We start from the raw sequence: 26,164 nt of genomic DNA, 5'->3' as shown, positions 1-26,164 counted from the left end.
AGGGTTGCAGAGTTACTGATACAGGATGGGGTGCACCAGGCCTCTGTCCGGGTGAATTACCACCATGGTGGAACTTGTCAAACTGTAGACTCACTACTTTGTGATGAGATAATAGCTGTCAACTATCCAGGCAAAAATAGCAAACCTTAAACCTCCACAAATGTTTCACAATTCACAGTTTTTTGTACAACTTTTTCTTGAGACCATTAAAGGAGTACTAACCTCCAGAAGGAGGTGCTATATTTCGACAGGCATTTATTTTTGGAATTGAAAAATGCATACATGTATTATTTTACAGTATACAATTAAATGCCCATTTTGCGCGCAAGTCTTAAAACGCATCGAATCCAGGACAAACTCTCCAAATACCCTCAAAACTATCCCAGAATACACCACGCTACCCCATTGGTGTCTATGTTTTAAACAAAAAGTTACGTTACAGACCTCATTTCGGGGGCGATAAGAAAAATTCGTACCGTTTTGTGTTCTTTGGTATCTTACCAACCATTGCCCTTCTTAAAGTCCTTATCGCCCCTCATTTATGCCGAAAATATTGACGATGAAAAAACGGCGTAATCTAGTTATCCTTTCCATAAGTGGCGTAATCTAATTATCTGTTCAAGTGATACTTACATGCAAATAAGTTGAGAAAATCAAAACTCGCAGAATGAAACTGGCTCTCACTGTATTCGACATCCTGATATTATAACATCCAAGCCACAGGTCAAGCAAAGTAAAGCAAGTAATTTCTCAATAATCAGCTTGTTAATGTGCTTGTCTTCTACCATTTTCGCCGAAAAATGTTTATGTTGACCTGAAGTGTATGAGTATTGCGTAAGCCAGAATTCCCGGATGTATCAATTGTGGTTCAGCATGGGGGACAATGATATTAATATCACTGTACAAACATGCGCCGCGCAAGTCGTACAAGCGAAATTATGTAAAAAGTCGGCTAGTTATGTATTCATTGCAGCATGATGTATCGGAAAATAGCACTTCCTTCTGGAGGTTAGTACTCCTTTAAATATGAACCCAGCCTTTTGTGTTGACTTCATGGCTCCTATTGTAGCATTTAGGGCTATAATAGGATGACTAGACCTGCTTTTATTTTTATTTTTTCCGCCCTGTCGCTTCATATTTTCTCTGAAAAAATCCGAGAACCAACAAACTAAATTGGCGTGGCCTTACTGGAGGAAAGAAAGGAAGAAGGGTTACCTTTCTGTAGATGGCTGTTGTCCAGACAGTTGGAGTCCCCGTACAGCGCAACCCTGCCTGCCTCCTCCCCAGTCATCTGGTACAGACCCAGGATGGGAACTGTGTCCACAGTCTGGGACTCCTGTTTCAGGACCTCATTACCTGGGCATTAACAACACACACGTTAGTCTTTATACAACACACATCTTATTCACAGTACAACCCTGCCTGACTCCCTCCCTGTCAACTGTGTCCACAGTCTGGGACTCCTGTTTTAGGACCTCATTACCTGGGCATTAACAACACACACGTTACTCTTTATACAACACACAACTTATTCACAGTACAACCCTGCCCGCCTCCTTCCCTGCCAACCACAGTCCAGGACTCCTGTTTTAGGACCTGGGGTCGTGTGGCGCAATCGGTAGCGCGTTCCGCTCACACCCCAGAGGTCGCGGGTTCGAACCCCACCTTGTCACCAAACTTGTGCCCTTGGAAAGGCACTTAACATGACTTTCCTCACATCACTCAGGTGTAAATGAGTACCTAGCTTCGGTTAGGGACGTCCCTCGGATAGGATGTTAACTGGAGGTCCCTTGTGGATGTAAACTGGAGGTCCCGATTTGGGTGCCTCTAAAACCAACCATTGCTACATGTACAAATGTATTACATTGTAATAATAATGTAAAGTAATATAAAATAATGAGGAAGCTCACCTTGGTCCTTAAGTGTCTGTGTAATCATGATTCCATCCTCAGGGAACTTTGCAATGCTGGATCCTGATGCGTAATACACTAAGGATGGAGGAGAAAACAAACATGCTCAAGGTTTCAGCAATTGCAGATTTTGCCAATTTATTTTAGCTCTTATTGGGAAAGTCCTAAGTCATCAGATTTAGGCCATTTGATTTGATTATATGGATGACATACACTGGTAGCCACAAACCTGATGAAAAAAAAAAATCAAAAAAAAAAAAAAGAAGTTAAGCAAAAAAGTTGCTTTCATTATGAAATCTGCGTGAGATAACCTAAATGTGTCGCATGGTCTAGAACACCCATATCGAACATAATCATAGTCAACACATCGGCAGAACGTACTGTGCCTGCGCAGAACCCTGGACTTTTGCGGTTTTCGTTGGATTTTTGGTCAACGTTGCATCAGAATCTTTTCCAACATAACAAAGTTCAACTACTGTCGAAATGCTAACCTTATATAAGCAAATACAGCCTTATATGAGGCGTTCTCCCGAATGCTATGAACAATACAATACAGGGTTTGCGCAGGTGCAGTACGTTCTGCTGACGTGCTATCACAGACCTATCGTGCTATCCTGCGTGTTTGACCCCAACTGAGGGGTGTTACGCAGTACTACATCAAGATCAAGACCAGGTATGACAGAAATACAGATTGAATAGATGAGAAACCATGGCAACATAGTCTTAAGTTACTCACTATCGTGATCGCCCAGCGTGAAGTCTCCCTCGTACACCTGGTCGCTGAAGGCCATGTTCCACGGGTACATCAGGTCATTCAGCGCCGGCACATTCGCACCTCCCGTGTCAGGCATCCACCACTGTCTGTAGGACAACATTCAAACAAACATAAGCAAAAACGTAAACAAAAAGTTAAAACTTTTGGACAACACAAAAAAGTTCTCTCACCTAGAGCTTTCGACCAGTCACTCTGGTCTTCCTCTGAGTCAGTAGACTGACCCAGTGAGACTTGTCAAGTGGCTTCTTTGAAGCGTGACGTCAACACCCTTCATTGAACCGCGATAGGGGCCGACATTGTCTATCAGATACCTTTGACCCAGTGTTGACGTCACACTTCAAAGAAGCCACGTGACAAGCCTCACTGGGTCAGTCTACTGAGGAAGACCAGAGTGACTGGTCCAAAGCTCTTGGTGAGAGAACTTTTTTGTGTTCGACCAAAAGTTTTAACTCTAAACATGTAACTACCAACACAGATGAACTTTCATGATAATACACGTATGTGCAACTAGTGTTCTACAAAGCCCAAACTTTTTTCCGTCATCTCAATGTTGTTTTACATAACATAATGTCCAGCGCCTTAAACCTGAAAATTAATTAATGATTAATAAATCCATTCATCAATTATCTTTTGAGGTGAGATTCCCCATCAACATGAAAGTTTTGCTCAAAACATAGCTGCAGTTCCACTACATTCTCACAGGTGGTGCTGTTGCACTGTTCCTCACCTGGTGTTCTCATCATAGAACTTGACCTTCTTCATGACAGAGACGTTGTACCAGTCAGCAATGACGATCACAGACAGCCCGTTGTCAATATCTCTCTTCAGTTTGGAGATTTCTTCTGGGAAAAACTCCTCTTCGCTGTCGACTATAAGTAGGGTTCCTGAAAATGAATACACAAATCTTTGAGTGAAAATTCACAATTGATATATAACTTCTGCTGTTGGTAACACTGACTCTAGATCTCTTAAAGCCACACCAACTCAGAAGACCCCCAAACTAGTGCGTGCGGGCGAATAAAAAAGAATTCCAGCCCCCCCAAAAATGCTACTAAACCACAGGAATACAAAGCTGGTATTGTGAATTTGTGGTAGTACATAGCGACGTATGACAAGCCAGCACATGCTGGCATTTTGCGGAATTTATAAATTTATATAAATATATATATCTGTGGATCATAGGTTGCAGAAAGTCTGTGGCAACCTCCGTCTCTGTTGCCTATGTTGTCTTTCTGCAACCTATGATCCACTGCTCACGGAGTCACGTGTATTATCTGCGTGACGTCACGGAAGTGGTGGATTGCTCATTCCTGGCCATGACAAAGACTGGAGTTGTACAGTCGAAAATTTGGGTGAGTCCAATTTGTTGTGGTAGAAATTGCAGTTTAAACTTACTTCATAATGACTTCTACCAACACAGACGAACTTTCAAGATATTTACCATATTGATTGGCATCAAAACACGTGAGCGGAGCACCCAGTATTTCCACATAGTACCCAGCATTCCTCAGGTGCTGGTATGTGTCCTTGAAGTTGGTGTGAGGGTGATCGCCATTCCTGCAAGGTCACATTATGTTAATGTCAATATGGTGTCTTATGATTGGCTGATTTATATACATTTGTACATACTGGGTTTCAATAAGGAAATAGCCTTCTGTGATTGGCCTATTTCTGTCCATACTATGCAAGTTAGAAAATGGTCTTCTGTGATTGGCCTATTTCTGTCCATACTATGCAAGTTAGAAAATGGTCTTCTGTGATTGGCCTATTTCTGTCCATACTATGCAAGTTAGACAAGGAAAATCATAGATTTTGTACCTCCGGGAATTGTAATGTATGTTGCAGAATGTTGGGTGCATGTTGGGACTGTTCTTTAAATTTATTTAGTGAATGGTGTCTGGGTGTGTGTGTTCACGCGAAGACCATTTTTTCGAAAAGTTTCGAAATGTTTGTAATTGGCTAAATGATCTGTGAAATCACTAATCCCCCCTAGGCCACTGTAGCTCCAAAATAGAAAGGACAGGGGGCATCCCGTGGCGAATCTGGCTGCCCGACCCTCAGCGACCAGCGATAATGTAAACAAACACCTACACAAACGGCCGCGTGAGAAATCAACTCCAGTGCGCGGAACTTGCTCTCGAAAATTTATCAAGCCGCTACGCCTCCCCCCGCGGCTGCCATCCCTCCCCACTTATCCCACACTAGTTCAAATCACGTCACGAAAAAAACACATCAAAACATGCACAGAAGCGTGTTCATATCTTTCATGTTACAGTTAAAACTTAGAACCTCCTTCTGAACGAATGTTACAAACACGAGACAAAATAATATTTTCGAAAACAAATCGCAATCAGCAAGATTTCATTCCTGTTTCATTCATCAAAAGTTCTTGTCGATTGTAAAATGATCACTCATCTGTTGTCTCCTCTAGTGTGTCATTTGTAGCGTAATCACGGCGTGCCAAAAAAATCAGTCAAATCTATGAAAATTCCGGGATAAAAAACTTGGCAAAAACGTGTTCTCCACATCGCTGTACAAAACCATGCGTGCGCCATTTTGATATGTAAATAGCAGCGCGCGATCTACGCTCTCATTGGTTCACCTCACATGACCTGCGTTCCGATTGGATAAGCGATATCGAGCCGGCAGGGCGATAGAATTTCTTTATCAGCGAAGAGGCAGATTTTCGCTGCTTTCTACGTTTTTTCTACGACTACTTAGCAACATCCTATCAAAAAAAAGGGTGATTAGACTCTTTTCGGGACAATTTCTATGCGCCCTTTTTGATGTTCGAGCCAGATAAAAATAACCCGCGGTACCCGGAAGTCAGCATACTGAGCTGGATTTTCATGGGTCCCGTCTACCCCAACGCGAGATACAACTGCGATAATATTTTTCCTCGATACCTGATACCCCTCTCACCAGATGTGGACGACGCCTGCGACACTTTATACACGCCGAAAATCAAAAGACAAAACCACTTTCACACACAAGGGGTGTCCATACGCTGTCACAACGCATCATTTTCACGCACTAAAACACACATACTAAAAAACCAAAACAACGTGCACCATCTACAGCCCAATAGCAAAACGTATACCAAGTCCCAGACATATCCGTCCACCCAAACGTGAGAAACGGCTGCGAACGTAATTTTCATCTTCCCCCACAAAACCTCCGCGCACGGGATACATCCCTACCCGGAGGTAAAAATGGTCTTCTGTGATTGGCCTGTTCCTGTTACAGGCCTATTTCAAAAGTACAATGAAAGAAAGAAATACAGTTCAAGCAAAGTAGCATAATAACAAACTACATACAGTTTGTAGTAACAAAATCATATGATATGTCAGACAACTGACTATAACAAGTAAATTGTAAGCCAATATTCTCCAAGTCAGACTGGTACAATGTAGGATGGAAGACTGGTTACACAATTTTTGGTTTCTTTAGGCCACACCATTTTAATTTGTTGTTTGCTTTTTCAGAAAAAATATGGAGCGACAGGGCGAAATAAAAAAAACAAAAACAGGCCAAGCACACCATGATAGCCGGAAATGATACATTAGCCATGAAGTGAAAAACAATAAATTTTGAACTTTTAAGGAAACAAGGTTGCTTTGTTACATTGAAAAACTTTAACAACTAGGAAGAAAAGGACTTTCTCCAACCGTCGGGGCCAAATATGTCTTTCATTGAGCATTTTGCAGTAGAACAAAATTTTTTTTTTTTTTTCAAATCAGAAAAAAATGGACAGGGCTAATCCGAGAAACAACAAATCAAATTGGTGTGGCCTTTAAGAATAATCTTATATACAGTTAATTAAAGTAAATGAATGTACTGTGACTCACCAATCCAGAGGGTCGTTCTTCATGCGGAGGTTATCCCGGGGGAAGTAACCAGGAGGGTACCGCAGGTTGTGGTACTGGTCCCACAGGACTCGTTTACTGGAGAAAAGGTGGTCATGTGGTTAGGGTTGTTGACATGAGTCTGAGGGTTTTGGGCTTGAATCCCTGATGGGCTTCAGTGTTGTGTCTTTGGGAAAGGCACTTAACACCTATTTCCTCACTAGACTCAAGTGAGAATGAGTATTGTTATAGAACAACTTGCATAGTTATAGAACCCGTTTTGCTGCTAAACAGTCTTTTCTATTAGACAAACCTAGAACTAACGCACTGATGAAGTGTTTCATGTACAGGGCTGTTAGTGTGTGGAATAACCTTCCAATTGGTATGCAATTCACACAGTCCCTGAGAGTCTTTAAGTTTAAGGACGGTTTGCACAAATACTACCATCAGTAGCACACCAGCACTTGTTCCACAGGATTGTTTGTTTTTTAAATTATGTATATTGTAAATATGTTATTGATTTAGATGTGTTTTGTGACTTGTCAACTACATGTATGTATGTATATAATGTGTTGTCTGTGTGAATGAATACTAGGAAGACCAGGAAGTTTCATTGTGTGATCAAGGGGGAACAACATTTCCCAAATGTCACAGAATTTTTGCAAATTCATTAACCTGGTTGGGCCTTGATACATACCTTCTTGGAGGAGTTGGCACTACTTTTACGCGAACCGGTAGTTTGACAGTTGAGGTTCTTTCTTCCTTTTCTCCCTCCTAAAAAACAAACAAACCATGTCTGTCCCAATGATATTGAAGACGAACAACATTTTATTTTGAATTGTACACTATATAACGACAAACACACAAAGCTGTTCAACCTTCTCTCTGCTTGCTCAACAGAATTTGTTTCATTTCATGCTCTAGATAAATTTAATTTCATCCAAGAAGGTAATAACCCTAGCCTGACTGTGTACAAATAGGTAAATATATCAAAGAATGTTTAGACCTTAGAACAAGTAGTATTAGTTGACCCATCTATTGTTATGTACGTATGTTAATTCCTAAGGCTAACCAACATCTCAGACATATTATGAGCGGTTTACCAGTTATGCGAAACAAACAAGCACATGTAAAGTGTCTGAACTCTGACCTCCGGAGGTGAGGACACGGTGAGCGTGACCTGGCCCTGTGCTATCCCATCCCACTGGGCGGCCTTCTTGGCAGCAGTGATGGACACGGCCAGATAGCCTGACCACGGCCAGAGGACGTTCGAGTAAGAGAACGCAACCTGGAATGAACATACACATAGGTCAGCGTACTGTAAATCACTTTATATTCGCAGCACATTAGTTAGAGGGATCCTGGGCCCTAGTAGGGTTTGGGTTAGCGTTAGGAAGGGCATCCAGCCGTAAAAATCTTGCTCCAAAAAGATGTCTAACCCCCGTTTCAGGGAAAAATGATGTTAAAATTGGATAGAAAGATTTGCAGCACATTTACATTCCTGGTTTTCTCAGTAACTTCTGTACTGCAAATTTATCATTACAGCAAAGAAATAATTTGCCGACTTTCATTCTTCTGCAACTGCCGCCAATGCAAACATGTCTATTTTTTTCTCAGGCTGTGAAATTTTGCTACTGCGAATACAAAGTGATTTAGAGTATTTCATACACATGAAGTAACGAGAAATCAGAGATTTCAAACTCTAAGAAAGGGAATAAAATTTCCATCATAGCAAGCATTATTACTCATACCATTGTACGATGAAACTTACTCTGCCATTCCACGATGGTTTATGTTTATGTTTCATATATTCCTGGCTATGACATTCTTGAAGCCAGGGCAAGCTGGGTCAAAACCCTGTCAATCAAGTGAAGCCCAATCACTTTGGAACCCAAACATGCAAAAAAAAGGCAACCTTTTGTTGTGCTTTCTGTGCAGTTTTGTATTTCACCATGACAGTTGCTACAATCCTTAACTACAGAAGGTGCAAATTAAGCAATTGCAGCTCTCCTTTGACTATCTATGTCAAGTCTCCAAGTTCCTAATTGGCTGTCACTCTCCATGGTGCTGATTGCATGACTGTAAATCTCCATGGTCCTGATTGGCTATCACTAACTCTCCATGGCGCTGATTGGCTATTACTAACTCTACATGGTGCTGATTGGCTATCACTAACTCTCCATGGTGCGGAATGGCTATCACTAACTCTCCATAGTGCTGATTGGCTATCACTAACTCTTCATGGTGCTGATTGGCTATCATTAACTCAACTTGGTACTGATTGGTTGGATGTTAATTGCTTTTATATTAGCTGGCCACAAACCTCTATGTAGTCTCCATTCTGTGGTGTATATGGCTGCCAGATGGGTTTGTCCACTATTCTCCCTGTTACCCCCATGCCGTTCAAAATTGTCACCTGCATTGAACAATTCAACATTGTTAAACAGTGAAAGCAGTTATCAATTTACTTAAATCACATATACCACAATTAAAAAATGTGTTACACAAACTGGATACATTTTCAAACTTTATCTTCTATATCCAGTTTTCTTCTGTATCTCCTGAGTCCTTACCTAGATGACAGTGGTCTGGTAATCACGCCATCTAGCAGATTACACAGGTACTGCAAGCTAAACTGCACAGTTGAATTGCTGCTACTGTTACAATGACTGCTGCTCGTTCTGGGCACATGAAACGTAATACCTTGGAGGTATTCTAGGAAAGGAGGAGGTTATGTAAGAGTTTACAACCAGCCACCTTCCTGAACTTTTAAGCTTTCTGTAAATGTCAAATGGCTGGTTGCAGTATGCTATGTTTTCATGGCAACAAAAAAAGAATCGTGTTTGGAAAGTACATGTAAGTTAAGATCTTACATTGACGATGGTGGGCATGCCTCCATAGTAGATAGGTTGAGTGCAGTATGGCCACATGTATGGACAATCTGTCAGGTCAATGTAGCTGGGGCTCAGACTAGGAAAAATAACACATTAAATTCACTGGTTAAAATTCAAGCGATAAGATCCAAGATAAAAGTCAGTTTATAATGGATTGTTTATGCTATGATAATAAATGCTCGAAGCTGATGTTTTACCTGTTGCAGACAATATCCTTTCCGACACAACCGTTACAAACTATAGTCAGGATATCATTCTTAAATACATGAATATGACCTTAAATAGAGACGTTCTGCCGAGGCGCTATACACAACACATTACAGGTTTCGCGTAGGCACAGTACGTTCTGCCATACACAATACATTACAGGTTTCGCGTAGGCATACTAGTAGTACGTTCTGCCATACACAATACATTACAGGTTTCGCGTAGGCATACTAGTAGTACGTTCTGCCATACACAATACATTACAGGTTTCGCGTAGGCACAGTACGTTCTGCCATACACAATACATTACAGGTTTCGCGTAGGCACAGTACGTTCTGCCATACACAATACATTACAGGTTTCGCGTAGGCACAGTACGTTCTGCTATACACAATACATTACAGGTTTCATGTAGGCACAGTACGTTCTGCCATACACAATACATTACAGGTTTCGCGCAGGCACAGTACGTTCTGCCATACACAATACATTACAGGTTTCGCGCAGGCACAGTACGTTCTGCCATACACAATACATTACAGGTTTCGCGCAGGCACAGTACGTTCTGCCATACACAATACATTACAGGTTTCATGTAGGCACAGTACGTTCTGCCATACACAATACATTACAGGTTTCGCGCAGGCACAGTACGTTCTGCCATACACAATACATTACAGGTTTCGCGCAGGCACAGTATGTTCTGCCAACGTGCTATTGAGTTAGCCTCCATAGCATGCCCAAAATTGGGGGTTTTGGGGGTCTTCTGGGTCTTTGGGATCTTTTATGTGCTATTTTCTGATTGCATATACATGTAGAAAACATAGCCGGCCTGGTTGAATTACCCCCGTTTTTAGAACTGGGCTAATCAGAAAACAGCCGAAGACCACCAAACCCCCAGTTCTATAAGCCTGCTACGGAGGCTACTGTTGAGTACCTACCTCGCCTGTGGCTTGTAGCTGTTCAGAACCTGGTAAGCCTTCAACAGGTCCAACTTTCCATGGCCTGTCAAAAAAGCAGAGAGCGTCTAAGATCATTCTACAGTGCAAAACCTGGGAACTGATGAAAGCTCATTTCAGACCTGTCAACAGCCAATCACTTTTCCTGACACGGCACCCAAAGTTAGACACTACTTTAATTGAAATAGGCAACTCAAAATAGCGAGGATCAAGCACTTACATGTATCTGTGAAATAATATCAAGCCATACTGCTGACAACAGTAACACCAATGTAATTTTTTTTAATACTCTGGCTGGCATACAGATGATAAAGAAAACACATGTATTCCACTGCCTATTGGGTTAGATACAATGTACAGAAACTAATCCTTAACAATTCTTTAAAACCAATCTTTACAAAAGACCATATATTATGGAACTAGACAATATAGTAGAGCATTTGGTGGAATTTAAGGCCCTATACACTCAGTGATTGCCTAGGCTGGTTCTACATTGTAGCTATCTACATGTATTTGTGGTATTAAAAAAATTAAGGGACTCGTGTAACATCCGTGTCCATAATATCACCAGGGTCCATAATATCACCACCTTGAGAAATAATGTGCTTAAAGATATTTTTACTGCAACATACTTTTGGTATGCACTCCTGCACACCTCAAATGTACATACCTAGGGTATGTTGCGGTAAAAATATCTTTAAGCACACTTTTTCTCAAGGTGGCGATATTATGGACCCTGGTGATATTATGGACACGGATGTTACATGTAGCTTCATTTGGGGCTATTTTAAACACTTTAAGTATAAAATGACAGCAAAACGTGATAAGAAATGGAAATTAATGTCAATACATCAAACAGATTTCCTCATCTACGATATTTCATGTATTGCCACCCTGAAATTGCGTTGGATGCCTTAAAAAGGTTTTTTTTTTATTGTCCAAACAGTACCCGTGCAGTCGCAGCCTTTATACTGCTGAATTGATGCAGGGTATCACATAATAATCAATACAAATCACAACAATTACAACATTCAAATATTACAAATGATACATATATTTAATCCACAATTGTGGAACTGTCGCAAGGGTCTGTGTGGCTGCCATTTGGTGCCACATTAGGTGACCACAATACGACTTTCCCCAACCGAAGTTTGGTACCCATTCACACCTGGGTGGAGAGAGGAAATTCGTGCCTTTCCCAAGGGCACAACGTCATGTTCAGACATGTCCCGGGTACGACTCAGAATCGAACCTGGGTCTCCCGGTTCACAGTCGATTGCTCTAACCACTACACCACCCGACGCCACATGTCCATTCTTCAGATGCTGTATGGGGTGGGCTCCCACTGACCAATGTACCTATGCAACAGCTCCAGCTAACGTGTTGCGCTAGATACATTGCCCGTGGAAAACCACCAGAGTTTCTCCTCCGCTCCACCACAGCTCCATCAGTCAAGTATGGGGGAGGAATTCTTCCCAAGTACTGTATGCAGATCTCTCTTATCATTAGAACATGTGACAGACTGGCCTTAAAATGCTGTCTGCAAAAGTAATGTCCAGATCATTGACCTTACCCCGGTATTTCTTCAGGGAAGAGGAAGAAGACACAGAGCAAAAACAATGTTTAAATTCTATGAACACATAGTTTTACATACCTACATACATACATTGTACATACAAGTGTAGCCATAAAAAGAGAATCCCTGTATACCTACATGTACCAACCCTTTTTTCAGGACCGCAACTATAGAAACCCTCAAATAATTTACTTTCCTATGTCCTTGGAAGTACAGAGCAAATGTACACCAGTGCCTGGACAAATATATGAAGACTATGACTCCGTAGAAAGGTTACCTTGCAAATGATTTGTCATGATTTGAATTATTATGATTTTTGTTATGATCAATGATTATTAGAATACAAAATATTGATTTGTTATAATAATTTAAATTACTATGATTACTGTTCTGATCAATTATTTGTTATGATTGAAATATTGTTAATTATTTCTATGATCAACGATTTGGTATGATTTGAATCATTGTTTATGATTTTGTTCTGATCAATGACTTGTTATGATTTGAATCATTATGATTATTTTCATGATCAACGATTTGTTACGATAAAAAATATTGTTATTACTATGATCAGTGATTTGTTATGATTTGAATTATTGTGTAAGGGATGGTTCATTGCGTTGTATGTATGTTGTCTTGATGTATGAATTTTAAAAAAAGGTTACCTTGTTCGAACATGTTCACTCCGGGCAGGCGGCGGGCGGAGGCCATTAGCGCCTGCTTCATGCTCGCCGGGTTCACCATGGGAATACGATGAATCACCGCGCTGAAACGACACCGAACGGGCAACATCACACACACATCTGTGTAGGTACTAGGTCTCCATTTTGAACCATACTTAGGCCACACCAATTTAATTTCTTGGTTAACGGATTTTTCTAGAAAAATAATGGAGCGGGCGGGCAAAAAAAATAAAAATAAAAACAGGCCTAGGCATCCTATTATGGCCCAAAATGGTACGATAGGAGCTATGAAGTCAACACACCAGGCTGGTTCAAAATTTAAACAATGAATTTGCAATACCATTGCATTGAAAGATGAAAAAACTGTAACAATTAGGATGAAAAGGACTGTTTTCAACTGTTCAGGGCAAAATATGAGCATTTTGCAGTTGATTCTGAATTTTTATTTTTATTTCCAAATCAGAAAAAATGAAGCGGGCGAATCCGTTAACCAAGAAATTAAATTGGTGTGGCCTTATTATAGAAAATGAATTTCACTTTGTTATGGAATGTACCAAATATGATGTTATACGTCACAAGCTATTTACATCTCTCGATTCAAGTAAAACAGATTTCAAAAGTCTCGATGTTAGAGACAGATTAGAATATAATCTTTACATGTAATGGTTCCCAGAATGCAAAAATAGGTAGACATATAAAGGACTGCTTTGTTATTAGAAAAAATACCGAAACTTGTGATTATAATTAGCCCACTTGATTGTAACACTTTATCAAAGACTTGTGCTAGCCCTTATTGTTTGAGCAATTAAGATATGTTAGGTCTTATTCAACACATTTATTTTATTGTTTGCTACTTTCTTTATGTAGTTTGCCATACAATGTACCATGTGCAATTGTCGTGCAATAAAGTTCTTCTTTAACTGTCTTATAATTTTCAAATTATGCACGAAAGGGAAACAAGCACTCATTTTTTCCCTCACTCTTCTCAATAATCAAGCTCTTGGTAGGTTGTGAAACCAAGAAGCTTATTATACACTACTTGGTGAAACAATACTAGTTTGAACTAAGGCATTGTGATATTCATTAGAATAGTACATGTATGCGTATACAAGGAAAGAGTATACAATGTCAATACCAAACAGTGATACAAAGGCAAATACAGTTGACATCGTTGTATTACAAATATTCCCAACTACTGTAAATGCATTTAATGTTGGTAGGAGGGGAAAGGCAGGCATTTGTGGTGTTCTAAATTTGTGGTTGAAACAATTCCATAGTACAGTAGTCACATAAGGCCACACCAATTTAATTTCTTGGTTAACAGATTTTTCTAGAAAAATAATGGAGCGGGCGGGCGAAAAAATAAAAACAGGCCTAGGCATCCTATTATGGCCCAAAATGGTACGATAGGAGCCATGAAGTCAACACACCAGGCTGGTTCAAAATCTAAAGTTAAACAACGAATTTTGAACTTTTAATGATACCACTGTAACAACTAGGAAGAAAAGGACTGTTTTCAACTGTTCAAGGCAAAATATGAGAATTTTGCAGCTGATTCTGAATTTTTTTTTGCAAATCAGAAAAAAATGAAGCGGGCAAATCCGTTAACCAAGAAATTAAATTGGTGGCCTAAGGATGGCATACATGTACATGTATTTGCATTGTCACAGATTTGCAGTTGAGTGAAAACTGCAAAAATAAAACCAGTGTGAAAGTTTCTACATGTACAGTAAGCCCACAGAGACGCCTTTCTGGACAGGGTGAAACCTTCCTAGTTATCCCACCGCTGGAGAACACGCTAAGTGCAGCTTTAATTCAGGAGAAGGGAGAAATCATTAGGGCAACAGTGCATACAGTCTGCCTCACTACTTGTCAATGTAGTGCAAATAGGCAGATAATGGAAGCAAATGGCAGGTCCATTAAAATGAGAAGGGGGCAAGAGGTAGGGGATAATTATGGCTGGTTTTGGTGTGCTTTGTCATGCGTGTAAGTGGGGGGAACAAGAAGAAAACTTAAAGCTGCATAATGTAACATTAGCACAATACAAAAAGTCAATTTTCCGGTCGTTTCTTCACAAAGAAAACTGAATCAACCCTACTCTATTGCAAGTAAGTGCCTACAGGAAGATGAGGTGACAAAATATGATGCCTGACGAGTGTGTTAAAGCTGGAAACACAGCTGCCAGCCATGTTTGTTTACATTCTACAGGTAGTAGTTTGTGGTGGCACCACAAACTACAGTAAGTGCACCTGGTGTACATGTAGCTGTTTAAAGGACAAATACACTAATTTCAGTTTTTGTGCCTTTCAACCCAAAATCGTATTTGCAAATGGTGATCCATTGGTTTCTACTTTTTCAAATAGGATTTTGGATTGAGAGGCACCAAAACTGAAATTACTATATTTGTCCTTCAATCACCAACCATAGGTTTCAGCTATATTAATATAATTGCACAATTTTGTTGAAAAATGGAATTATAATCACACAAAGAGTTTTTTAATTAAAATATTTCAATTTTTGGTGCAAAATTGTTACATAATGCAGAGGAAGGAAAGGTGGGAATGTAGCAATTTTGGTGGAACATTGTACAAGCAACTAATATATATATACTACATGTAACAACCATCATTAGGTGCAGAGTTTGATTAACGAATTCAATTTGACTACATGAAATTGGTGAAGGCCAGAGCCACAGACCAAATGAAACCAAAAACGTCTGTAAAATACATACAAATATCGGAAGTATACATACAATATAGTCACTTGAAGTTTGTTCCAATCATGATGACTGAGAAACTGAGCTTGTGTATGGCCATAATTCTTAAAACGAATTTTTGGAGACTCTAGCAAGGTTCCCAATCGCCCACTTTGGGCATCTCTATTTGCATCTTTGTGTTTTATTTTTGAATTTCTGTGCTTTTTCCTGAGCTGACATCACTGGGTGACATCAGCTCAGGAAAACATAATTATGGATATACAAAAATGTAGAGATGCAAATCGCCTGCCAGGACTAACTTGTGCTGACTTTTCCTAGGCAGGGCATTAGAATTTCGAATGTAACAGGAGAACCATGCATATTTATTGTAAATGTGTCTGTGTTAGCCAGGTAATACTAGTTATGTCAATTACAATCAGCTTAAGTCATATTTTGGTGCCGTAAAAATCTTGCTTCAAAAAAAGACTTAAGCTTGTACCTGGTGCAAGCACGTCTAACCCCCGGTTGGGAAAAATGACGTTAAATTCGTTAAAAAAAAAAAAATGGGCACTTTAAGAAGGGAGGACAGTTCCAAGGTAACATGTACACAGATGTACACTTAAGATTAGAGTCTTGAGACTACAAGGATTAACCTTATGTAACATGTATAAATTGACACTGTCTCTAAGTAGTTTTCAAGGCTACAACAGTAACAAACAAGACGTGGATGCTACTTGTAACGTCTGACATTTTAAATTTATCCAGTTGCTTGAGTAACAATTTTCTTGTGTATCTTATTACCTAAATGTCTAACCTTCATCGACGTTGGTATTCTACAAATGTATGCCTTCAACTGTGAACTTCAAACACCAGGCAAACCTACTTTTCCCTCCTACTGCGAAATAAAACCACCTCTAAGGCCACACCAATTTAATTTCTTGGTTAACGGATTCGCCCGCTTCATTTTTTTCTGATTTGCAAATAAAAATAAAAATTCAGAATCAACTGCAAAATGCTCAAATTTTGCCCTGAACAGTTGAAAACAGTCCTTTTCATCCTATTTTTTTTTCGCCCGCCCACTCCATTATTTTTCTAGAAAAATCCGTTAACCAAGAAATTAAATTGGTGTGGCCTAAGTGCATGTACAGTATGATGTTACTACTATATGGCTCCATCAGACTCAAGACTGCTATATTGTACCCTCTCTGGCCAGCTAACTCCCCTGGCCAATTATATTCCTTTTTAGGCCACGCCAATTTAATTTGTTGTTTCTTGGGATTTTTTCAGAAAAAATTGAAGCGACGGCGAAATAAAAAAAAAACCAGGCCAAGGTACCCCATGATAGCCAGCAATGTTACAATATGAGCCATGGAGTCAACATACTAGGCTGGTATATAATTAGAACAATTGAACTTTAAATGAAAAAAAATTGCATTGTTACATTGAAAAACTTGAACTAGGACGAAAAGGACTTTCTTCAACTGTTGGGGCCAAAATATGTCTTTCGTTAAGCATTTTGCAGTTGATTAAAAACCAAACAATTTTTTTTTTTACAAATCAGAAAAAACTGGACAGTGCGAATCCGAGAAACAACAAATTAAATTGGTGTGGCTTTAGGACGATTTCTACTACAGTGTAATTCCTGATTTTTTCACTGTACTTTTATGTTAACTGCTTTCACTGCACCCTGTACTTATCATTACAGTGTTAAAAAATAATTCCTGGACTTTCTTTTTCCTGTACCTGTTGCCACCGCGAATATAGACCCTGTTCATACCAGACTTATATTTAGCGGTTTCAACCGGTTTTTCAAAAACCGGTTTTTATTTAACCTGGTGTGAACGCAAATTAACCGGTTTTTTAGGGGTTTAAATCCGATTTTGAAAAACCACCTCGGGAGGTGGTTTTTGAGGGGTTTTTGTGGGGTTTTTCCACCGAAAACCCTGGTCTGAACGCTAAGGGTTTATTGAACCGGTTTTTGCGTCATAATTCCGGGGTCACGGGGTCAGCATCCTGGCCGTGTGCGACCTGCAAGCTTTTTTGATCGCGTTGTTTTGACCAACTTGAATTCGTTTCCACTGTTTTTCCACGGTTTTTCTTCATTTTGCGATGGAATCAGTAAAGGCAACCTGTTCGGCGGACGAGACGCTCCTGATACTTAGGTTTGGAGAGCAGGAGTCGCCGAATTCGAAAAAGCTAGGGGGAGGGGGGGCAAGGGCTCTACCGAAACAAAAATGTTGGAGGAGGCTGATTTCTTGAAGATAAAGGATCAGTGCCGCAGTAAGGTAAAAAAAAAACAACTGAAGACGGCATACAAGCAAGAAGGCCAAGGAAAACAATCAGAAGAGCGAGAGGAACGGTTATTCAAACTGCAGTCATGGCCGATTATTTGGATATTCACCGGACAGGATTTTTACAAAACCGGTTATCAAAAGTCGTATGAACGCTAAGGGTTTTAGCCGGGTTTTTGAAAAACCGGTTGAAACCGCTAAATATAAGTCTGGTATGAACAGGGTCATATAGTTCCGTGAACATATCCCCTTTTTTCAGACCGTGAAATTTTGCTATCCTGAACATAAAGTGAATTACAGTATTTATTCAGCCTGCAAAGGAGTGGTGGAGAGTGTGGAATAGGAAGCTTACCTGGCGAGTAAGGTGACAGCACCAGCCACCACAGGTGAGGCCACACTGGTGCCAGACAGGGTACGGCAGCCACTCCTACAGGTGATACAATAGGGAACATCTCAGGTTAGTCTTCATCACAATACAGAGCCGTGCAATTCAGGGGGGCCAAAACTCACGTCACTTCTTCTCCAGCAAAAGAGCTACCTACCATCCAAATTTCGTCACCCTAGCATGTCTAGATCATGAGATATCAAAACCGGAAGTTCCGTTGCAGTACCGTAACAAGCCGCTAGGGGGTCCAAAATCTAATCATTTCCAGGTCTCATCAAGACCTACACCTACCAAGTATCAAGACACTCAAGTTATCGTGTCCCGTGACGGACACACACACACACACACACACACACACACACACACACACACATACACGAACGCCTCTGAAAACATAACCTTCTTGGCAAAGGTAATAACAGCCTTCTTTACTCATTGTCAGCCATGCCATTTGGTCATCCACTGTCACATTGAAAAACTCACAAAGTTTATAAACTGAGAGCCACTCATAGTGGCACACATCTGTGTTCATGCCCTGTGCAGTCCCAGGGGACGTAGGATCGGACCGCTGGATCACAGCCAAATCCAGACTTGCTCTCACAAACTCCTCCCACAGATGCCCTTGGTTAACTGGTTAAGCCCTGTGGACTAGAGTCTGGGAGTACAACTGATTGCTGTCATGTACATGCAAATTACTTGTCATGTACATGCAAATTATTTGAAGGTTTATGCAAATTATCTGTAGGAAAATCACTCGCTTTATGCCTACCACTCGCTGGCTGTGATTTCATGATTATTGTGAATTATTTGCTCTTAGCCTTGCTGCAGTCAATGCCTTGTTCATGTTCAATGCCAACATGTATGACCAAAGCACATACTCCTTTCTTCCTTGCATATATCCCAAGTACTATAGTGCTGTGTACCTAAACCCACATTAAGGTCCATGTCCGGATTCAAGTCCAGAGGTTTAGGTTCAGTTCCAGACTTGTAAGTCCGGACCTTAACCCATGGCATATACAAAATTGCATGTTGGCAATCTTGTTGTTAGGGCAAAACTGTGGCCGCATAACATGGAGGCCGGTACTTGAAGATGCCCGATGGCAATGTTTTCTTCATTTTGCAGCACAGATTATGCAATCTATGGCAGGTTTTTGGTCGTTTGGAAAGAAAAGGGGTATGTGACTTGGTTTTTTTTTTGGTAATTAGTCCAGATTCGGTTCTTGACTTTTAGTTTTTTTTTATTTGAACCTAAACATTTTTACAAGTCCGGAACCGGTCCAGCGAACCGGTACACAGCACTATCCAAGTAGTACAACTGCAAAACCCCGGTTTTACTTGAACTAACCTGCATTGTGGTATTTCCAGCCCTGCTCTCTATCCAGGCTAGTTTTCTCACTTTAATAAGTCACCTGTATCAACTAGTGGTGTCTACTACTACTTTCTAGTATAATATACAGCATTTACTGTTGCTGATGTATTCTGTCAGTGTGTACAGACAATTATCTATACAAACTCTACCCAAATCATAATGTCGATCTCCCCCTTTCTAAAAACAAAAAAGCATGTCAAAATAACAGAGAAACACAATGTAACGGTTATGACTTGTGTAATTATGGTAATCTGGAAGTGACCATATGGTAATACATGTTATGGAGAGATATGCATATATTAGCGCGTTAGGTAAGCACTGATTGGTTAGTGAGAGTAACCAATCAGGTGATGGACTATTGTTAGCATAGTTGAGCTTGGAAGTGACAATCGTTCTGTTAGTCAGTCGAGACCTCAGATCTAAGGTACCTGTATAGTTGTAGCTCTGTAGATTAGTATTGTATAACTGTTAGTACCTCATCTGTGTAACCCTAGACTATTGGTAACTCTCTGTGTAACTAAGTGCTAAACTCCCTGTGAACCATTAGACCATATACTGTGTAGTAGAGTTAACATACAGATTAATAAACCTGGCTCAGCAGAAGTAATCGAACTGTTTGGATCTCGTTTATAGTAAGATACATAGACGATAAGATACCAAACAACCACTAGACTAGAAATACATGTATTACAGCAAACCTGACAACATCAAATCCACTCACTGTCGCCAACCTAATAACCATCCACTTCATTTACAGAGAGGTCTCCCTGTCAAGTCAGAGCAGTACGTCAAAGACCACCTACCCATTGACTGCATCTATTAACATCTACACATTCGCGCATTAGATTGAGACTTCTCCTTACATATCCAACTGCCCGGGAGGATTACCGGGCTTATCTCTTTGAAAGAGCAGCTGATCTACGGGGATCCTAAATCCAATGTTTTCAACCCCCCCACTTATGAAGAGGTCATGAGGACACTTGCACGGCATCCGTCTTCCTGTCAAACCTCCTCATGCAAGAAAAGCGTGTGAACTCTGTATTCCTCCCCCCTCCCCCCATTAGAACGTGCTTCAAACAACTTTGTCTTCCTCCTAGCCTCTTCTTTCGAATAGAAAATCCAAAAAATATAAATAGATGATTTTTATTCATTTACTGGTGTATAATTATCATTATCATAAGACTGATTTCGACTAAGCTACTCTCAAAAATTTAGTGAGGAAACTGTCAAAGATAAAATGGGGTCAGGCAAAACAGTAAAGGGTGACCTTTGACCTCTACCCACAAACCCTTGGGGCTTAGATGGAAGTGCGCATTAACCTATAGAACAGGCTTTTGGACGTTTTTAGAGGACTGCAATAAATCAGGCACTATTTCACTGTGACACAGACACCTTTTCAATATGTTGGAGCTGTTGGGGCAAACCTTTCAAGTGCAAAGTATGGTATATGCATGCTTAGGTGTCCTACATGTACATGTACTGTATGATGGAGCTTGCAGTCATTCATCAACATTGTTTGCCTCCTCTGTTTTTAACCTGAACCCTGCTACCTAACCCAACAACCAAAAGAGAATTGGTAGCCAAATTGCTACTTCAGTGTGCTAAAGGTTAAAATAAAAACAACAGGAAGTATGCAATCCTTGGCTTTCTGATCTAATCACTGCAGTGATACCGGTAGATGGAAAAACAGGCAACTAGGAAGACAAGGGCTTTCAACTGTTGGGGTAAAAATACAGTAAAGCATTTTGGATTTTAGTTGGAAGCTGAATATCTTTGTTTTTTGGAAATGAGAAGAAAATGAAGATGGTGGATCTGAGAACCAATATTGATTAAATCCGTGTAAACCGGGCCTTACTAAATCTGTCAGGCGAATTTTACCGCAATTCTACACGCCGATAAAACATTGCGTTTCAGGGCTGCTCCAGTTACTGCTGTTTACATCCGCCATGCTTAGCAAACAGTCAGTACCAAAAAATCCCAAGAAACAGCAAGGAGAGAACTTGAAATGTAAGGATACTCAGATACAAATGGACGAGCGTGGCGTGGGTTTGGGCTAGAGCGGGAGAGGAGACATTTGCATATAACCCCTGACCTACTGCGATGCAGAAAAGGGCTGCACGCGACGCTGCTGGGTTGTGATGCAGACTCCCTATTGAGTGTGGCGACGCACTTGTGGCACCTCCTGGATGCACTACAGAAAAAACGACACACGGCGGACCTGTTTTCACACGTCGTACACAACGCTCGACAGATTTATTTTGCCCAGTGTAAACCGTAGTCTCTACCAGACTAACTACGCTGGCTATATATAGGAGAATATTTGCCAGGGGAGTTTAGCCGCCTTGTAGGTTTGACAGGCCGCGCAGGAGGGAAAGAAGATACCTCTGCGGCCGACTCCCTTGGCCAATTTTACTCTTTTTGTCAAAATTCTATGATCCGTATTCCCGTAGAAAGGCCTGGTGGAGGCTATGTAAACCGGGCCTAAGGCCACCATTTGGAGCATGAGTGCTACACAGGCAGTAACGAGGTATTTCAACGTTCCCCACTAATTAGCCTTGCCCCCCACTGGGCCATCGCTAATCCATGCTAAACCACAAACAGGATTTGGATAGTCCACATCTACATGTAGCTGCTGGGTCTATCCGTGGGACGTAGCTTTCTCCAAGTAGGTCCCATAGCTGTCTGCTCTCTGTGTAAGAGGCTAAAGCCAATCCCAGCTTATCCCTGCACATGTTGTGTGGGCAGATTTCTTCTGCTGGTTTCCGCGAGTATAAAAAAATGGGAAAACATACATGTATGGTTTTCCCTGTGTCTGCAACATAAATGGACATGACAATGCGAGATCAATTTCTTGTCTCTTCTAAAATACTGCAATACGAAATGTAAGACTGCTCGGCCCCTATTCTTTTTTTTTTACCTTAAGATGCTAAATTGAAAGACTTAGTTGTTCATATTTTTTGCAATCACAAAATTTTCTGTAGATTGCTGGGGTTGAATCACATTCACACTTACTAGTATTTTATTTCTTTTAAGTATACAGCATAATTCTAATTCATTCTTTTAGGATGATTGAATATTATAAATAAAATGTTTGGATACTTCCATTTTGATATATGTGCATGTACACTCACATGCCATGTAATATCTGTAGTTGCTAAGAATACAAATATTGCTGAGTCAATATGTCTTAGCTTCTTAGCTTCCCAATCCCTTTTATACACCAGGCAAAATGTCAGTGGTAAGCTGCATTTTACCTCCCCCCCCCAACAAATACAGCGACTGTATCTGCCAGAACAGTTAGAATGTCACGATCAACAAAATTTAGTAGAGGGCAAGCCTCGCTCTACTGGGAATCTCCATCCATATGCATGTAAATTCACTGTAAGGAGATGTTTGCTCATAAAATGAGAAAACCTTTCTACGACATTTTGCTTAGAAGTTTTCCCAGTGCAAATGTAAACAGTTGTATCCCTATAGTATACCTTTATACCAACCTACCATTCTACTAATAATGTCATGTTGGGTTGCTTCTTTCAACATGTTTGCTCAAGGACTACTTGTACTATGGAAAATCTGCATTCAACGTGACAAACTGCCTTCAAAAAGGGATTGGCTATGGAGGGACACAAGGGAGTCAATGTCCTGCAGATCAAATTGAAGCTTGAAAACCTGGTATTGCAAATGGGGACAATTCTGTTCTGACATCTGATTCCTGGTATACATGTACATGTATTTCTGTATCTGTATAGCCGGTGTACATTTACAACAATATGAGTATATTGCTACATGCTTTCTTGTGAAATCCACCCTACTGTACTGTAAATTCCACACATTCAGCATTGCAATATATATACATACATGTATATCTACTGGAAAATTATGGTAAGAACAAAAAAAACTTTCATTCAAAGACTGAGAATATTGGGGGAGGGAGCAGTTCTGCAGTGCCCTTGTGAACATGTTATATCTGACTTGAGCTGATGGATACAAATGTGTATACGTACTTGAGCCCGGATCCTCTGACCCCGGAGCCATAGGTGACGATATCCGGCTTGACTCTCCCGTAACCTCCCGGCAGCTCCTAACAGTTGGGAGGACAGACACATGAACAACACGTTACAGACTCCCTAATGCGAGCCGTCCGCACAACGTGCCAACTGACGCGGCAGAGGGCAGCTCCCGGGTCAGCCGGCTGCATTTGCCGTGACCGGGGGGCACGGAGAGCCGCTCGTTAGCACCTGCTAGTGTGGCAGGTCGCCGGCTTTCTGTGCCCCGGATTTGTCGGCCTTTGAGTCGCTGCCTGTTGCGTCACCACCTGCCGGCATCAAGCCCTCCCCCATGCATATTAAATTGCATACATTATAACCATTACGGCGATCAAAGGAAAATACATCAAAGTCTGTAAAGCCTTTTAACCTTTGATAAGGACCTTTGGTTGTGCCCGTATTAGAGAAAATTTGCTTTTAATGGTGAGTGCGTGTGTCAGTGTGTGTGTGTTGGCTGGAAGTCCTAATAATTTCAGTGATCTTTTTTTGCATCACATTACAGATGGATACTAAAACTATATAAATTGTGTACAGTCAAACCCTTGACACTTTGAAAGTAGAACATACAATATATATATAGAAATAAAGAAAGAAAGAAAGGAAAGCAACAGATCTAGAGGTACATGTACTTGTACACGCTTGTACACTGTAGCTACAGAAGGGAGTAAACCAAATAAAACATATATTATAAGCACAGAAGTACATTTCATTACAGGATCTACATGTAAAATGAAGGCAAACTTGCAGTAGCTAATGCTCCTTTAGGCCACATTATTCTAATTTTCCAACTACGACCATTTAAAAACCATGCTCATACATGTGGACCAGAATTTTCAGTGATCTTCTTCACAAATGTTGCTTTTGAATTGCCGTATTGCTAATGGTGATATGCAGACCACAGTCTGGCAGACTTTGGTTTATGACACAGTCAATAGGTGTGAAATACAGCTCATTAAGTTTGCATAATGAAAATGTTCTAACTGCGATAAGAATAACATAAAATCATACACCACAGTAACAGCCTAAAGCAAAGGTATCTGCTTTATGCACCATCAGTCACATATGTACAGCTTCAAGGTTGGTAAGGCCACACCAATTCAATTTCTTGGTTAACGGATTTTTCTAGAAAAATAATGGAGCGGGCGGGTGAAAAAAAAACAGGCCTAGGCATTCCATTATGGCCCAAAATGGTACGATAGGAGCCATGAACTCAACACATCAGGATGGTTCAAAATTTAAACAATGAATTTTGAACTTTAAATGATACAAAAATGTTCCACTGCATTGAAAGATTGAATACATTGTAACTGTAACAACTAAATGTAGGAAGAAAAGGACTGTTTTCAACTGTTCAGGGCAAAATATGAGCATTTTGCAGTTGATTCTGTTTTTTTTTTTAAATATGAGCATTTTGCAGTTGATTCTGGTTTTTTTTTTTTTGCAAATCATAAAAAAATGAAGCGTTAACCAAGAAATTAAATTGGTGTGGCCTAAGGCTGACAAAAAATGTTATGTTTCTGATTTACCGACAGACCCTAGAAAAACCTGTTGCCCCAAGTAGCCTTTTTTTGGTCAAAAGCTGGCAGGGACATAAAATTTTCAATCTGACGTCTGAATTTTAAACCCTTCAAACATTATTTCACGCATTTTCAGACACAAATTTTTATTGAGTAAATCATGTGAAATATTTGTCCCATCTCCACAAGAAATCGGAGGGCCTAATAAGGGACAAAACCTGATCGACAATGCTATCCCTGATGAATTCCAGTACTAAATTTCTGCTAAACTGTATTTATTGGCATCACTTCAGGCGAAACCTGAACAAAAAAATACAATCCTTACCTTAACCGACCCTAATTTTTTCAGGAATGAAATCAGACTCAATTTTTTTTCAGGACTGAAACCAGAAACAGTTTTTTTCCCTCTGCCTAACCCCAGCCGGCTCCAGCTGGGAAAACCCATTTCAATTCTGCCCAACAGTGTAGAAGTAACGGCCCTACAGACCAGCCCCTTCTGGGCCCGAGGCAGTCGGCATTAATTAGCAGAACCTAATTGGACAGCCACAGCTGACTGCACCCTCTAACGAATCCTTGCCGTTCAGGTTAGTCCTTCGTGAAACTGCCTGCACAGGAATCAAAGAGTTCTTCCCTTTGTTTCATTACTGACGATTTTCCTGCAAGTTGAATTCATCGAGCCACGAATACAGACAGACTGAGCCAGAAATTTTGTTTCAGATTTCATAGAATTTTATCAAAAAAGCAGTTGTGGTTAGGCTAAGTTCTAGCATGTATTTTACATGTATTTTTAAGTTGTCGTTCTTTTTATCTGGCATGATGTAGATGTATTTGTATTTATCCCAGAGTGATATCCATGGTAGACATAATATGTCGGGGGATCTCCCCAAAGCATCATTATGGAACAATATAAATCTTTTTAATGGTGCCACCATACTGCCATCTGAGAACTATCACACTGATTATCAAAAATAGGGTGTCCTAGAAATTCTACAGAACATTTTTTCTTGTCTCT

At 40.4% G+C, this 26,164-nt stretch overlaps 1 protein-coding gene across 1 annotated transcript in view; it reads right to left on the bottom strand.

The window, feature by feature from the left end:
* The window catches only part of LOC109483234 (membrane-bound transcription factor site-1 protease-like), a 62,247-nt gene that overhangs the window by 3,533 nt on the left and 32,550 nt on the right, over positions 1-26,164 (bottom strand). The window contains exons 7-20 of the mRNA XM_019786215.1: positions 23,594-23,670; positions 18,188-18,262; positions 12,832-12,932; positions 10,573-10,636; positions 9,404-9,500; positions 8,854-8,946; positions 7,681-7,818; positions 7,228-7,304; positions 6,534-6,629; positions 4,127-4,242; positions 3,413-3,569; positions 2,647-2,771; positions 1,911-1,988; positions 1,216-1,356 (exon numbers count right to left, since the gene is read on the bottom strand). Coding sequence (XP_019641774.1) covers positions 1,216-1,356; positions 1,911-1,988; positions 2,647-2,771; positions 3,413-3,569; positions 4,127-4,242; positions 6,534-6,629; positions 7,228-7,304; positions 7,681-7,818; positions 8,854-8,946; positions 9,404-9,500; positions 10,573-10,636; positions 12,832-12,932; positions 18,188-18,262; positions 23,594-23,670 — 1,435 coding nt within the window. The remainder of the gene's footprint in view (positions 1-1,215; positions 1,357-1,910; positions 1,989-2,646; positions 2,772-3,412; positions 3,570-4,126; positions 4,243-6,533; positions 6,630-7,227; positions 7,305-7,680; positions 7,819-8,853; positions 8,947-9,403; positions 9,501-10,572; positions 10,637-12,831; positions 12,933-18,187; positions 18,263-23,593; positions 23,671-26,164) is intronic.

This window comes from Branchiostoma belcheri, unplaced genomic scaffold (genome assembly GCF_001625305.1).
Source record: "Branchiostoma belcheri isolate BF01 breed outbred unplaced genomic scaffold, Haploidv18h27 scaffold63, whole genome shotgun sequence".
NCBI lineage: Eukaryota > Metazoa > Chordata > Leptocardii > Amphioxiformes > Branchiostomatidae > Branchiostoma > Branchiostoma belcheri.
The sequence above is the reverse complement of the archived record's forward strand: the minus strand, read 5'-3'. Positions and strand labels throughout refer to the sequence as shown.